At 36.6% G+C, this 13,518-nt stretch overlaps 1 protein-coding gene across 18 annotated transcripts in view; it reads right to left on the reverse strand.

The window, feature by feature from the left end:
* Nucleotides 1-13,518, reverse strand: part of SEMA5A (semaphorin 5A) — a 356,558-nt gene that overhangs the window by 153,995 nt on the left and 189,045 nt on the right. For all 18 annotated transcript variants that reach the window (XM_054816286.1, XM_054816279.1, XM_054816269.1 and 15 more), the window contains one exon: nt 6,322-6,384. In XM_054816286.1, the coding sequence (XP_054672261.1) occupies nt 6,322-6,384 (63 nt within the window). The remainder of the gene's footprint in view (nt 1-6,321; nt 6,385-13,518) is intronic.

Genomic DNA, 13,518 nt, shown 5'->3' on the forward strand with positions numbered 1-13,518 from the left:
CATAAAAATTTAGGGGAACAAGGCTTAAGCATACCTGATGTGTTAGCAATCATGAGAGATATATATATATATATATATATTTCCTAACTACAACACATGCATCCGTCAATCTTTGTGAAAAGTTCTTCATAGGATTACAATAAACCTCTTCAGTACTGACGATTTCTTCTAAGTGTATATTTCAAAGGTTTAGCTAAACTCTGAAGTGATAGATGCTGACTTAAATAATACACTGCTGTCTCAAGAGATCAGATGCTGTTTTCGAAGACAGATCAGGCCAAGGAAGGAAGTTGTGAGGAAAGCAGGAGAAAGAACAGGTTGTCAGCCACTATGTTGAAACCAGTACAAATAAAATTCTTGAGATGCGCTTCCATAATTTGCACAATGTGCTTTATTAGAAGCATCTATGTTTCTGTTAATTTGAGGTTTCTCAAGAAATGTTATTACCTCAATATATAGATGCTCACCCCTGAGGAATAATCTTACATGGTTTTTACTCTGTTAGAATGTGTGAAGGTTTTATGATGTTCATTTCTCTCATTTCAGAAGCTAGAAACCAACAGCAATTTCTAGTGTTTATTCCGACAGAAAGCCTTCTGCAGAGATTCAAACACTCCTCCTGCAAAAACGAATGACCTTTTCTAATAAAATTAACAAGATCAATAATATGCTTGGAGAAAATAAAGTTTCCAGGAACCTTCCATTTGAATGCTTTCCAGCATTCATTCACAAGACAGTCTCACGTAAAGCATTAAAAAAACTTGTGAAAATACAGCTACACAATTCTAACAGATATTAAGTGGAATCATGTAAGTAAATCCATGTAATAGTAATGGTGTAGAAGTCCCATTATCTGGCTCACAGTTATTTTAAATGCATTGCTTGTTTATCTTGAAAATAGACTCTCACCCAGGGAGACAAGAAATATAATCCTGAATAAATTGAACAGGCACAAAATAGACTGCAAAGCAAGATGGGCAAAATGCTTTAAAGATCTCTGAGAAAACTCCCAGAATTTAATACCTATATCTTTCCTCACAGAACATAAAGTTAAAAAGACTCACGACCCCCCAAAAAAATCCACCTCTCTGAAAAAATATCTCCAAAACCCACATTTCCATTAGTCTCACATGAAAATGCAGCTTTTAAACAATTCTCTTTGAGTCTTTAAAGGTAAGTGCCAGACATCTTAGAATTAAGATTTGATTCCCATTGGGTAGAAATACATCTTTACATTGAACTTTCCAAAACTGTCATGTTAATATTCTTTCAGCCAAACAGAAGCTAATATGCAACCATTTAATAGAGAAGGGTGGTGCAACAAACCTTTTAAAAATTAATTATTTCACTTCTGGGCAGTTTCCCTCTTCTAGATTTTTAACTACACAAAAGAAAAGAAAAAAAAAAAAAGGAGACAATTCCTCCTTTTTTTGTGGGGAGGGTGTTCAGGGAGGTACATAGAATATAACATGGTAATTTATTCTTTGGGCTGTTTCCATCCAGCCCTTTGCAGGAAGCCATGGAATGTACGTGTAGGAAAAATAAGTGGGTTCTGACATTACAACCCATCCAACCTCTCCTCTTCATATTCCAGAGCTCCCTGAAATTGTGCCATAGCCAAATTACTTGCACACTGATCACCCACTCTTTCTGTTCAAAAACAATGTTAATTTTTTAAAGTCTCGCATTTCTGGGATTCACAAGATTCTTTTCTTTAATGTTCCCAAGTCCTGTGCCAACTTCACAACAATCCATACTGCAACAGGGCAAATAAGATATCTCATAAAATTTTTGTTGGGTACATAGTACAACAAAATCAAAACTGAAAGAACAGCTTTTAGAATTGGCTATTTTCTTCATATGACAAATCCACAATAACACAAAATAATTTTTTAAAAAAATAGTCATGAATAAAAAAAACACCACCCAAAAACATATTGAAAAAGAACTCCATTATTTAGTCATTTGAATTGTACAGAGTCACTTTTCTAGCTCTGGAGTCAAACTTGGCTGTACTGGTTCATTTTGTAGATGTGCAGGAAAGAGATGTGTGTTGTGGAAGTGGCACTGGTGAATGCAAAGGACTTAAAAACCAACGGGTGTTTTAGTTTGGAGGGTGGTGGTAGGTTTTATGAGTCTTATTCTCCATTTTGTCTTGACTTCTATGCCATATACTTTCCTGTTCTCCTATAAAAATATCTCTGAAAGAAATAAATTAATTTAGCAAGTACTTTCTACTTTTATATCAGCATACCTGAAACAAAATACCACTATTAGAAACAACTCAGCAGCCAAGCAGGTTAGGTTGCTACCTAAGTTTAAGAACAACTTGACAGTTCAAGGACAATCCAGCTGCATGTGGTTATCTGTTTGCAGCAATGTTTCTTGTATAGGCTAACATTTTCAAGCTGAAGGAGGGTAGATTTAGATTAGATGTTAGAAAGAAATTCTTCACTGTGAGGGTTGTGAGGCACTGGAACAGGTTGCCCAGAGAGGTTGTGGAGGCCCCATCCCTGGAAGTGTTCAAGTCCAGGCTGGATGGGGCTTTGGGCAATGTGGTCTAGTGGAGGGTGTCCCTGCCCATGGCAGGGGGGTTGGAACTAGATGATCTTTGAGGTCCCTTCCAACCCAAACCATTCTATGATTCTATGATTCTATGATTTTAAACACACTTGTGTTTAATTTTTTAATATTTTTATTGAAAGTTCAGATGCTAGCACACACAGCCATTAGAATCTTAAATAAGCAAGGGATAAGAGACTTTACTTCAATGATATATATTTTTTAATCTCTCCTTGGTTTATTGTATTTTTACCACGTGTATCTATATTTTTCCTCTATAACAGTCCCTACCACAAGTGCCAGTCTGAATGCCCAAATTTAATCTCTTAACCATGCACAGTGTTTTAGACTTCTAAATGCTAACACATGCTGGCCACAAGAACATAATTTTGTCTGGCTCACTCCTGGAACCACTAGTTATTTTAAGCAATGGCTTAAATTGGTGGATAAATGTCTGAAGTCTCAGTAACAAACATCAGCCTTCAAAAGTCAAGCGTGCATTACACTGTCAAATGTGACAGATGTCCCTATATATTTTCCCCTTCAGCTCTTTTCCTTCGTTGGATCCTAAAGCATAAACCTCAGAACTACTGCTAACAGCTAGAGGCAAAAATTCCGTGCAGCTTCCTTCTCAAGAGAAAAAAAAAAAAAAAAAAAAAAAAAGAGTTGTGTTTAACTGACCATTACCTCAAAACTACTAGAGCTGCTGCAGGGTTCAAAGCTAGCTTCTGGTTTCAGGGCACTCCATCAGCAAACTGACTTTTAGTTTGGCCACCTGAATTCATTGCCCCCACGCTGCTCTGTGGGCAGCAGAGCTTGAAGGGAAACCAGGATTTGAATAACTTACCCACAGCCGTCCTTGTAAGCCTCATCTCTCCTTCGCCACAGTCTGGGATGGCCCTGTATATTTTGTCTCCAGTCTTTCCTGTCCCTTCCCTACAGTCACACGTGTCTGCCCTGAAATCTGAAGTCACCCTGAGAAATGTTATAGAAACGCAACCCCCAGCAACTGCTTATTTTGGGCTAGATCTATTTATACTACATTAACAAGCAAGGAAGCAATCTTTCTGATAACAGTAATTGGAATTGTGTCTCCCAGGGGATTTCCTCTGAAAAAAGACAATTCTCAGCACTCAGCAGCACTGGAGTGAATTTCTCCCAGATTTTCCAAGGGAAGGCTTTTGTGGTTTGACTAGGAAGGGGAGCATGCCACAGATCAGGTGCTTTACTTATCTGCATGCAGAAGTCTTCCTTATACAGAAAGTATAGTGACCTTGGCTTAGTCTTGGACATCAGGCAATAAAAGACAAACATCATTAGGCTATCCTTTCTCTGGCTTTAAATTTATCCTTTGATTTTAACCTTGATCACAACAGTGAAAGCAAAAGAGGCATGAAAAGTTCAAAAAGACAGTTATGGTTCCAGCTGGGTAGGTTGCCTCAGTCAGTATCTCTGCATTCTCCAGCAACTCTCACATTAAACTTTCAGGCCACAAAGACTGCACACCAAAAAAAAGCCCTATGGTAACAATAAGAAAATAACTATTTCCTCCCAGGATTACTTTTGAATGTAATGAAACGTAAGGATTGTACTTCTCTTCTAGATTGTGAATGAGGAACAAGGCTATGGCTCCAAATGAAACACTAAATCTTTATCCAACTAATAACAATACTAAAAAACAATCTCAGAGGTCGTTATTAGAATAGCGTATATACTATTTTACAGTGACAACATAACTTCCAATCACCAGCTTCTTCAGAAGAGTGTGATGAGCATGAATGAAAACCCGCATGTATGTACGACACTAAGCTCCAATCTTAAATGCATTTCACCAATGTTGAGTACTTCTCCCAGCAAAATTATTTAATGGCAACATATGCTTCTACATTGCTGAACTGAATGTGGATTTTACACTACAAACACTATTGTCAACATAATAGTTAAAAGTACACTACTATAGTCTCAAATTTACCAATACTTTCATCCATCACATTAGATCACAGTCACTGCAGTGTGACTTTCAGAGAAGCTGAATGTTATTCTCACAGTTTTAAACTTGGAAAATCACTGTAAAACAAAGGCATAAACTTTTAGTTACACATTGCATTTCTACCATGATAGTTTCTACTCTGACAATGCAATCTGTTATATTCTGTTGTCACTTGAGCATGCTTTCTCACTTCAGAGTACTGTCATCTGAAAGCTCAGGATGAAGGCTTGAGGGATATATTATATGAAGAAGCATAAATCTTCTAGGGAGAAATAACAACTTCCAGAATGAAGCATTTGCTTAAAATATGAGGTCCCAAAAGTTCGTTCTTTTCTCTCCACAAACTGACAAGCATCTAGGAACTTTCTGATATATAGTCTATTTCTGCCATTAAAGCATTCACATATAACTTGAGTCACCAGAGGTTGTCTACTCAAATTATAAATCTTTAAGTAAAATCTAACCTATTTTTTTCTCTAGCTATTAATACCTTCTATATACCTAGAAAATCCTGCACTTTAATGGCTAGTGACCAGTAACTCCTAAATATTTGTTTCTCACACTGAGATGGAAAGAAATGAAAAGGAGGACAAAGAAGGCAACATCATTCTTACTGCATTTTCCTAGTACAGTAAACTCATTTTTACAGCAAAAGATGTTCCTCCATAAAGACAATCATCTTGCACCCATGAAGCTTTACACTGCATATTTACTACACTTGCTTTTTTCCCAAGTAATTCTGTCTTTTTCTCTCCTCACAGTATAACATGCCTTGCTGCTAAAGTAAGGCCATTCTTCCTCTTTGATCTCAAATGAAAATGGATAGGTCAATGGTACACTGCAATTTTATTTTCCAGCACTCCCAGTGTTTAATGGGAGAAGTTAAAAAGTCAGTGAGTAGATGCTATGCAGAAGAGACTCCTCCTCTACTAGATGGTAGAAGCTTTTGGAACATGTTTTTTAAAGCTTGGTTTTTTTTGAGATTTGCACATCAATAACGTATTCTGACATGTTCTGCTGAACATGGGTCCTGAAAGAAGGTGTGTGCTCTATTACAGTAATCGCTGTTGATGTGTTTTCCCTTTATGTTTTTACTCCATTAACTTTAATCATTAAACAGTATAATAATTACAAACATCAATTGGATGCATTTCTAAGTGCTTTTATAGTTAATTTGATAAGTAGCCTCAGTTTAGGACAGCCAGAAAAGAACACAGCATTGATACAGGTTCCGTCTTAGCATTAGGCTTATCTGTGCTGAATAAAAGAAACTGTAGTTGACCAGATAAGGAATTGGTTCTGAATACTAAAAATATATCAAGTCTCATGTCTAAAAAGTTAGTGAATTTCATATTATTTTCTTTATTGTGCCAGTAGATATGAAATATAAAAGTTGCTAAAATTGCATCTAATACACAGGGAAATAAATTGAGGATTTTACAAAGTAATTACACAGTTATTCAGGATTTACAGCACTGAAAATGAAGTGAGAACATAGTACATTACATATGACATGTTGTAGAGTCAAAACAGTAAAGTGGAAATTAAAGTTCTTGATCATTTCAGAAAAGAATCACGTGCCTGTACCTCTCATCCCACACTCCCTGTATTGTTTTTTATTCCTTTGCTCGTACATCAGTGTCAAACTCCTTTCCTACAACTCTCTTCAGAGAAGGACACAGTAAAAATGCATAGAGATTTATACACTGAATTATACCTGCAATTAACATATAAGTTTTATTAAAGCAGAACAGCTGTCTCATGCTTACCTTTGATTTGCCTTTACTGTAACAGGCTCTTTTAGTAGCTTCATCACATTGCCATTCCACTGCCTGCAATCAACAGCAATTAGTTAGAAATGCAGGGAACACAGAAATACAAACCTCAGAGCTACCTAACCCCATGCTTGAGATAAGTGCTTCAGGCATACTGATGATTGGCTGTGGGTCATTCTATCCATAATTGCCTTATATACTTTTTCTCCTTAGAAATGTAGTTTTGCTGTTGATGGTTTTTCAGTGTCTTAATCCGAAGTGAAGCTGGCCATCCTCGTGATTCACTGTACCTAGTGCTGCAGCAGAAATAACCACAGCCACATTTCATGCTATTTAGCCACTTTTTACAAGTCTTATTAAGGTAAGCAGTTAGGAGCACAGAGAAAGACTGAACCTCTCTCCCCAGTAGAGTATCTGAGATCAGCTCTGCTGACAGACCTTGTGCCATGGGAAAATGTGCCCAGCTGCACTTTTTGCAGTATTTACATCAAGCATCGTATGGAGATTTTAGTTTTTCAAGGTATGGCTGCAGCACTAATCAGAAGTACTAAAACGTCCATTCAGAGAAAGGAGCAACGGGCAGACACACACAAGACAACAGTGAAATGGAGCACTGCAAAGCAGCAGCAGTTTATTCTCATTTTCGAGCTGTCTCTCTGCTTCAACAGATTTATGCCAGGGCTGTAACGCCTAGTCTGCATTACTACAGTTTCGCTGCATGAGTTAATTCCAATTATTTCCATATTTAACATGCAACAGCTATGACTTACAAACTCTATTGTTCAGTGGAGCAGGTCGTATGCTTGGTGTTTATGTGCCAATCCATGTACATATTTGAATGCCTGTATATGCTGTGTAGTCAAAGTGCATTTTAGGTCACTCTGCATTCTTTCACCTCGATGGCGCACATCCATATGTTCTTTAGATAAAAATGCCACAAAGCACTTCACATTTTATCAGGAAGAACTGAGATTTTTAAACTAATCTCTGCTGCCTAATTATTGAAACCATAGTTTTTTCATTTTTATTTACCAGGAAATAATGAAAGACCACTCATTCAGATTTAATATAGGTAATGTTTTGTACCTGTCTTTTAATGGAGACTATATTAATAGCAAGCAGACACTATAATTAATAAAAATAATAGGGTGAAAGCCTATTTAAACTAAGGGGGGAATGCTTTTAGAGTATACTATGCAGTACTCTTTGATTTCAACAAGCCCAAGACTGAGCTTTTTAATTTCAGAAAAAAAGTACTTACAAAAACTAATGCCATTACTTCTCTTCCTCCACCCCAAACCTTCTTATATTTACAGCATTTGCTTTTGCAGATGAATGACTACAGCATATTGGGGAAGATATTGAAAACTTCTGGAAGAATCCACTTGTGAATGACCTTAGTGTTTATAACAAACTGTATTCTTCCAGCATGAAAGAAATCTCATACTGAGTTAGATAAAAAAGCAGCCATGTGTCAGACAAAAAAGCAGCAATGACTTCACTCTTTTGACTCTGTAAAGCAAAAAGCAATTTATGTCCATAACGGGGATCACAGTACAAAAGACTGCTCTTGGATGACCAACGTAAGTTCCTAATCAATCCATTAGGACACACTGACTCTATATGTTATATGGCACTAGACAGAAGTATCTAATACTGAATATATTATCTCTAAACAACATAAAACAATTCAAATGCTTGGAGAAACACGAGAGTTACCCGTACGAGGTCAGAGTAGAAAGACTTAATGGAATACTTAATGGAATACGGGTCTTTAAAAGGAAGGTTGGAAGGAAAGTTCTTGCCAAAACTGAACTGAGAATAAGCCAAGCATGAACAGTAGGAAGAAAGACAACAGAAAGATTGGATTAAAGATAAAAGGTTTATCAATGAATCAATTTTCAGTGACAAAATACCTAGCTTTCAATTGGCTCTAAGTCCATAGTAAAAGACTAATTTGAAGGAGAAGGATGTGAAATGCAAAAATTACATGATGTCATGAATCGAGCAAATTAAGTACATTTCTCAGGCACTGAAAGCTTTGGAAAAGAAAATCAACAGACTTTGGACATGGGAAATTCAGAAGCCAAAGGTGACAGTTCTTTAAGCTTCCCATGAAATCGGAGAAAAGCATACAATGCATCTCTGCAAGCAGGTCATGGTTGGAGAATATGGGGGCTCCAAACGCATAATAATGGAAGTAAAATTTAGGACAAGTCAGGCAGAAGCTTTATTAACTCTGATCATAGTGAGAGAACATTGGGACAGCATCTTGCCCTCAGCTCCCCTGTTCTCTGCCAAGTGATCGCAGAGACCCAGCCTATATACTGTTTCAGAAAAAAAGAAAGAGGTGAAGAAAAACAATCATTTCAATGTTAGCTAAGCCAGGTATCCACCCCTGGGAGGGCTGGACTTCTTAAGGAGCTTGCTAACTGCCACACTTCTAAGAAGGAATCAAACAGTAAATAATGTGACAATATAGAGACAGGGCTCTTGGTGGAGCCTGTAGGAGTGGCACACTCCGGATTAGCTTAGCTCAGAAGTGGTGAGTTGGAAACAACTGCAGACTGTTAGCTTTTAGTGGAATGTTCTTTTAGTTAGGATAAACATCTTAGCCAGACCTCTCAAATTTTAAATAGTAATAATTTTACCACCACATCACAAAACCACTAATACCATTATTAGCATAACTGAAAAGAAACTTTCTTCTCTTTCTTTGACATCCACAAAATGCATAGATTTAAATAAAGACATTATATATTAAAACATCATGTAATATTTCTGGATACCACGGTTAACAGCACATACAAGAACCCAGATAGAATAAGCTACTGTAACTATATATAAATACATATAGTCTCTGGGAAAACCTTGTTCATGACTACATATGCCAAAGGAGTAATATTGCCTGGACAAGAAAGAAGTGCAGACACACCCGTGACAAAGCTAAGTGCCATCTTTGAAATCATGTGTACTTATAGTCCTATAGCCCCGGGTTCCACTGCTAGAAGAGAAAATAACAGAGCAGGCTGTATATTACAAAGGCATCTGAAGAGAGCTGAGTAGTTCAAACTGTTGTACTTTGGTCCCTAAGGCTCCCACATCGTTCAGTAATGCAAACATATGTCCTATTCCTGATTAAATTAAAAGAACAGGTATAGACAAACACTTCTATATATAGCTTTTTTTTTTTTCCTAACCTTCAGGAAATTTGAGGGAGTTTCCCACAAAACAGAAATTCAGATATTCAACACAGCGTACTGGTAACATGACAGGTGGAAAACTCCTCAAGTTAAATACCATTTCAGTGTGGAAAAAAGAGGAGAAAAATGTGTCCCGAATCTTCAGCACATAAAGACAAAACAAAATGTCCCAACAGAATAACAACAATGTGGGTTTTGTCAGTAGAAGATTAAGACTTTAAATTTTTAATTCTGAAAGACCAGATGGACACATACGGATTGTGTTATTTTAGAAAGCCAAGTGCAAAACCATGTTTACTTAAAGATGTTACTGTTATCCACTGCTTCCATTAAATTGACATATTCTCCTGCTTGATACCGTTTGGTAATATTTCCATGAAGTTCAGGTGAGCAGTGCAAATAGGATATGCATGTTGGATATTTGATTCACCATGAAAGCCTATACAGCTAAAGTTTATCCTGCTAGGATCTTTTTTTTCCTACATTTCTTAATAAGAAGCTCCAATTTTCACATGGCAAAATACAACCTTCAGCATTTCGTGTACTGTTTTTAATTAATATTATAATTCTACTTAAGCTGGCAACAAAATTCACTGAACCAAATTATAGACACTCAAGTTTGTTTGCTCCGGGGAAAGGGGAAACGGGGATTTGAACATTAGTGCTAGAGAAAAAAGGATGGGTCGTACATCAGCTACTGCCACACATCTCCACAAAGAATGTAGCTGCACAGGTTAGGAGTAGGGTTTAAGGTAGCACATCAGTTTGTTTCTGATAGCAAGCTGACACTATTTACAGCAGCATGGCTTTTACAAACCCTGCTATCAGAATGGTCTTTCAAGCACCTCTATAAATTTAATGCCTGGGCTTAGTTTGCTTCTGATTTCCCAATCTTTAGCATAACTACATTCTAGTAGGCATAAATAAGCCTTAATTATGTAATGGTCACCAGTAGAACAGTGCAAAATGTTTGGAGGGAGATTTTTAGCCCTGTGAAAGTCAGTGTGGCCAACTCTGAAGACTGAACTTGACAGGTACAACTTAAACTTGACCCAGGGTAGTCTGATGAGGAAGTCACAGTTCACTTTTGAACACATATTGTTTTCTTCAGTTGAAAAAATACATCAACAACAAAGCTCCATACAGATTTGACATAAAATTGGACTGAACATTGCTTTGGTACACCCTTAACTCTAAGTTTGAACTCAAGTATCAAACTGACGGCAGGCATCTCTTTGTAAAACCTCAATTATAACTAACTATATCAGTGTTTTAAACATCACATTATTTGTTTTTGTAAAGTGCTACATAATCTTCCAATGAAATCCCTCCTGGCATTTTCAAGGGGTAGTGGGAAGACAGAAATTCCAGCCAGAGAAGCAACAAACTCCAACTCAAGCTATATAATGAAACTATTATCTTCAAAAAGAAGAAAAATATACATCCAACACCCATCTATGTTAAGTTAAAAATTACAGTATTAAAATTAATATATTAATGATCAACAAAGATATTTCAGTAACTTCCCTGTTTGGATGAATGATAAGAGTCCTGCTTAAAACTTAAACTATTGTATCTTCAGCAGGCAAACTAAATAAATGCAAAGAAATTAGCTTCAATGGACGCCAAAAGAAAATCTCCAATTTATCCAAATACCTTAGAAGAACACTAAAAGAGAATCACGGAAAGTGTGGAAGCAGTGAATAATGTTCATGTCCCTCCCATTCAAGAAATAACTGTCAAGGGGTTCTCTCCATGCCCAATATGCAGCAACAAATTAAGTCCCCAGGCAAGACATCTGGAAGACCCTTCAAGCCTAAATTATTCTACTATTTTCCAGAAAAATTACAAAATACAAAAGGGAAAAAAAATCAAACCCCTAAGTAATTAACTTTAATATAGCCTCTTTCTACAATTATAAATTTAATCAGTAAATACAGACAGAAAATTTTAAATTTGAATACAATCAAGAAAGGACTGGTCAATTAGAATGTGTTAGGTGAGATATGTATTAGTTGTCTTACAGGTAAACAAAAAACATATGGCTTTCACCTACAGTGGAAGCTGCACACATAACTGAGTACAACCAGATCTGCTGGAAGAACTATGCTTCTACAGCTACGCCGATAACATATACATGTAGATAGGTACACATTCATACATATTTTTATATATGAACTTCTTTGAAGTGTAGAAACAGAATGTACTAGTAGATTTCATAGAGAAAGAAGTTAATTAGTCAAGAACCAAAAAATGAACAGAACAGTATTCCAGACAGATGGTCCAGCACTTCTTAGGCAGATGGTTCTGTTAATTAGATACTGGCAAAAATAACATTAAAGAAAATGGTTTAATTACATAATGCCAAAAATTAACAACTACATGATATTTCCTTTTTTCTTTTCCATTATCTGCTTGCTTTCATCTCTTAAATCATGTATTTAAACAATACTCTGGGGAATTGAGGTATAATGGAAATAATCATAATAATATATGTCAACAAACATGAGTAATATCACCTTATTGTTCACATCAGTCCAGCAATGGAATGGCTTCAAAACGTTGTGACTTGTTTGATGAGGGTGTCTTGCAGCCTGCCTAATTAGCTCTCAATGAACATGTATGCTGGAGTCCAAAAGCTGAGTTTAAAGAGGCCATAAAAAAAGTGTCAGGATCGTAAATGCAAAGAAAGAATGTAGCAACAGAGAAGTATACCAGCAAGACATTAGCAGCAAATTAGCAGCCACAGAGTTAGTGGTGGTTTTGATGGTTACCAGAAATTTTAAGGCGTGCTTTGGTATAATGACATCCTTGCTTCCAGCAAATATGTAAAGCCACTTAAGAAAGATTTATACCTCTCTACTTCAGAGGAACCATTTTCCTCGCTTTCCACAGAGTCATGACCCTTGTCCTTGCATCCATTATTGCTGGAGCTGTCTATCTTGCCAATAGGCTCTGACAAACAGTCAGCTTCGGAGAGTGATCACCCTCTGTGGAAAAACTAGAGTAAAATATTAAAAAGGGACTTCCCTTTAACACAGCTTTCCCTTTTGGCTCACCAGAAGGAAAACCTGGTTTCTGGGGACTAATGGCATCCTGGTTCGGCTTGCATATGAAGTGATAGGCCAGCAGCTCATACAAAAAGTCCAGCACTGTATGGACAACTTTACTAATTAGCTACAGCCACTGCAGTATCTTGCCACCAAGTACCGCATGTAACAGCCAGTTCTCCTGGGAATAACATTATGTGTGTTTTCATTTGTTCAGAACCAGCTTTTACTGTTCATCCACAGTTAGAAAATTACAGTTTCCTATAAAGTAAGCAGTGTGAAATATATGAAAATAAACATCAAATCACGCTCAAATTTTCCAGGGTTTGGAATTCAATAAGAACTAAGATCCCCTGATAGATATATAATTTCATACTTAAACCAAGTAATATATGAAGCTTTATATGGCTTCAAGGAGCTGATGTCAACTTAATTTTATTTCAAATATACTGGCCTTAAGAACAGAAAAAAAGTGAGAAGTACTTACCCTCCCAATTCATGAAGTAGACAAAGTTTTAATTAGTTTATTTACTATGCAAATAAATAGTTGTTGAAAATTGTCAGAATTATTATGATAAAAATTAAAGAAAAAGTTAAGCATATTAGAGAAGAATGTAGTTACTAAGAATTTCACAAACCCTCAGTGTTGGGCTACTCTGCTGACTTTTATGACACAAGAGTCTGCTCAAGACTGAACTTTCACAAATGCCACCTACCCATCCACCAGTGCGTTCCCCTCTTTGTCTTCTGCAAACATTTCTAAATGTCACAAAACATCCATTTGGTTTATATTTAAGAGAGACAGGTTTACAGAGGAAAATGCAGTTCCAAACCTGGAAGTTAGCTACTCAAAACTTGAGTGTGTTTGGGACTAGGGTTTTTAGTCCTGCTCCCAGAGAGTTAATAAAAAAAAAACCAAAACCCAAACTGTCGCACTG

The sequence above is a fragment of the Grus americana genome, chromosome 2, assembly GCF_028858705.1.
Source record: "Grus americana isolate bGruAme1 chromosome 2, bGruAme1.mat, whole genome shotgun sequence".
Lineage (NCBI taxonomy): Eukaryota > Metazoa > Chordata > Aves > Gruiformes > Gruidae > Grus > Grus americana.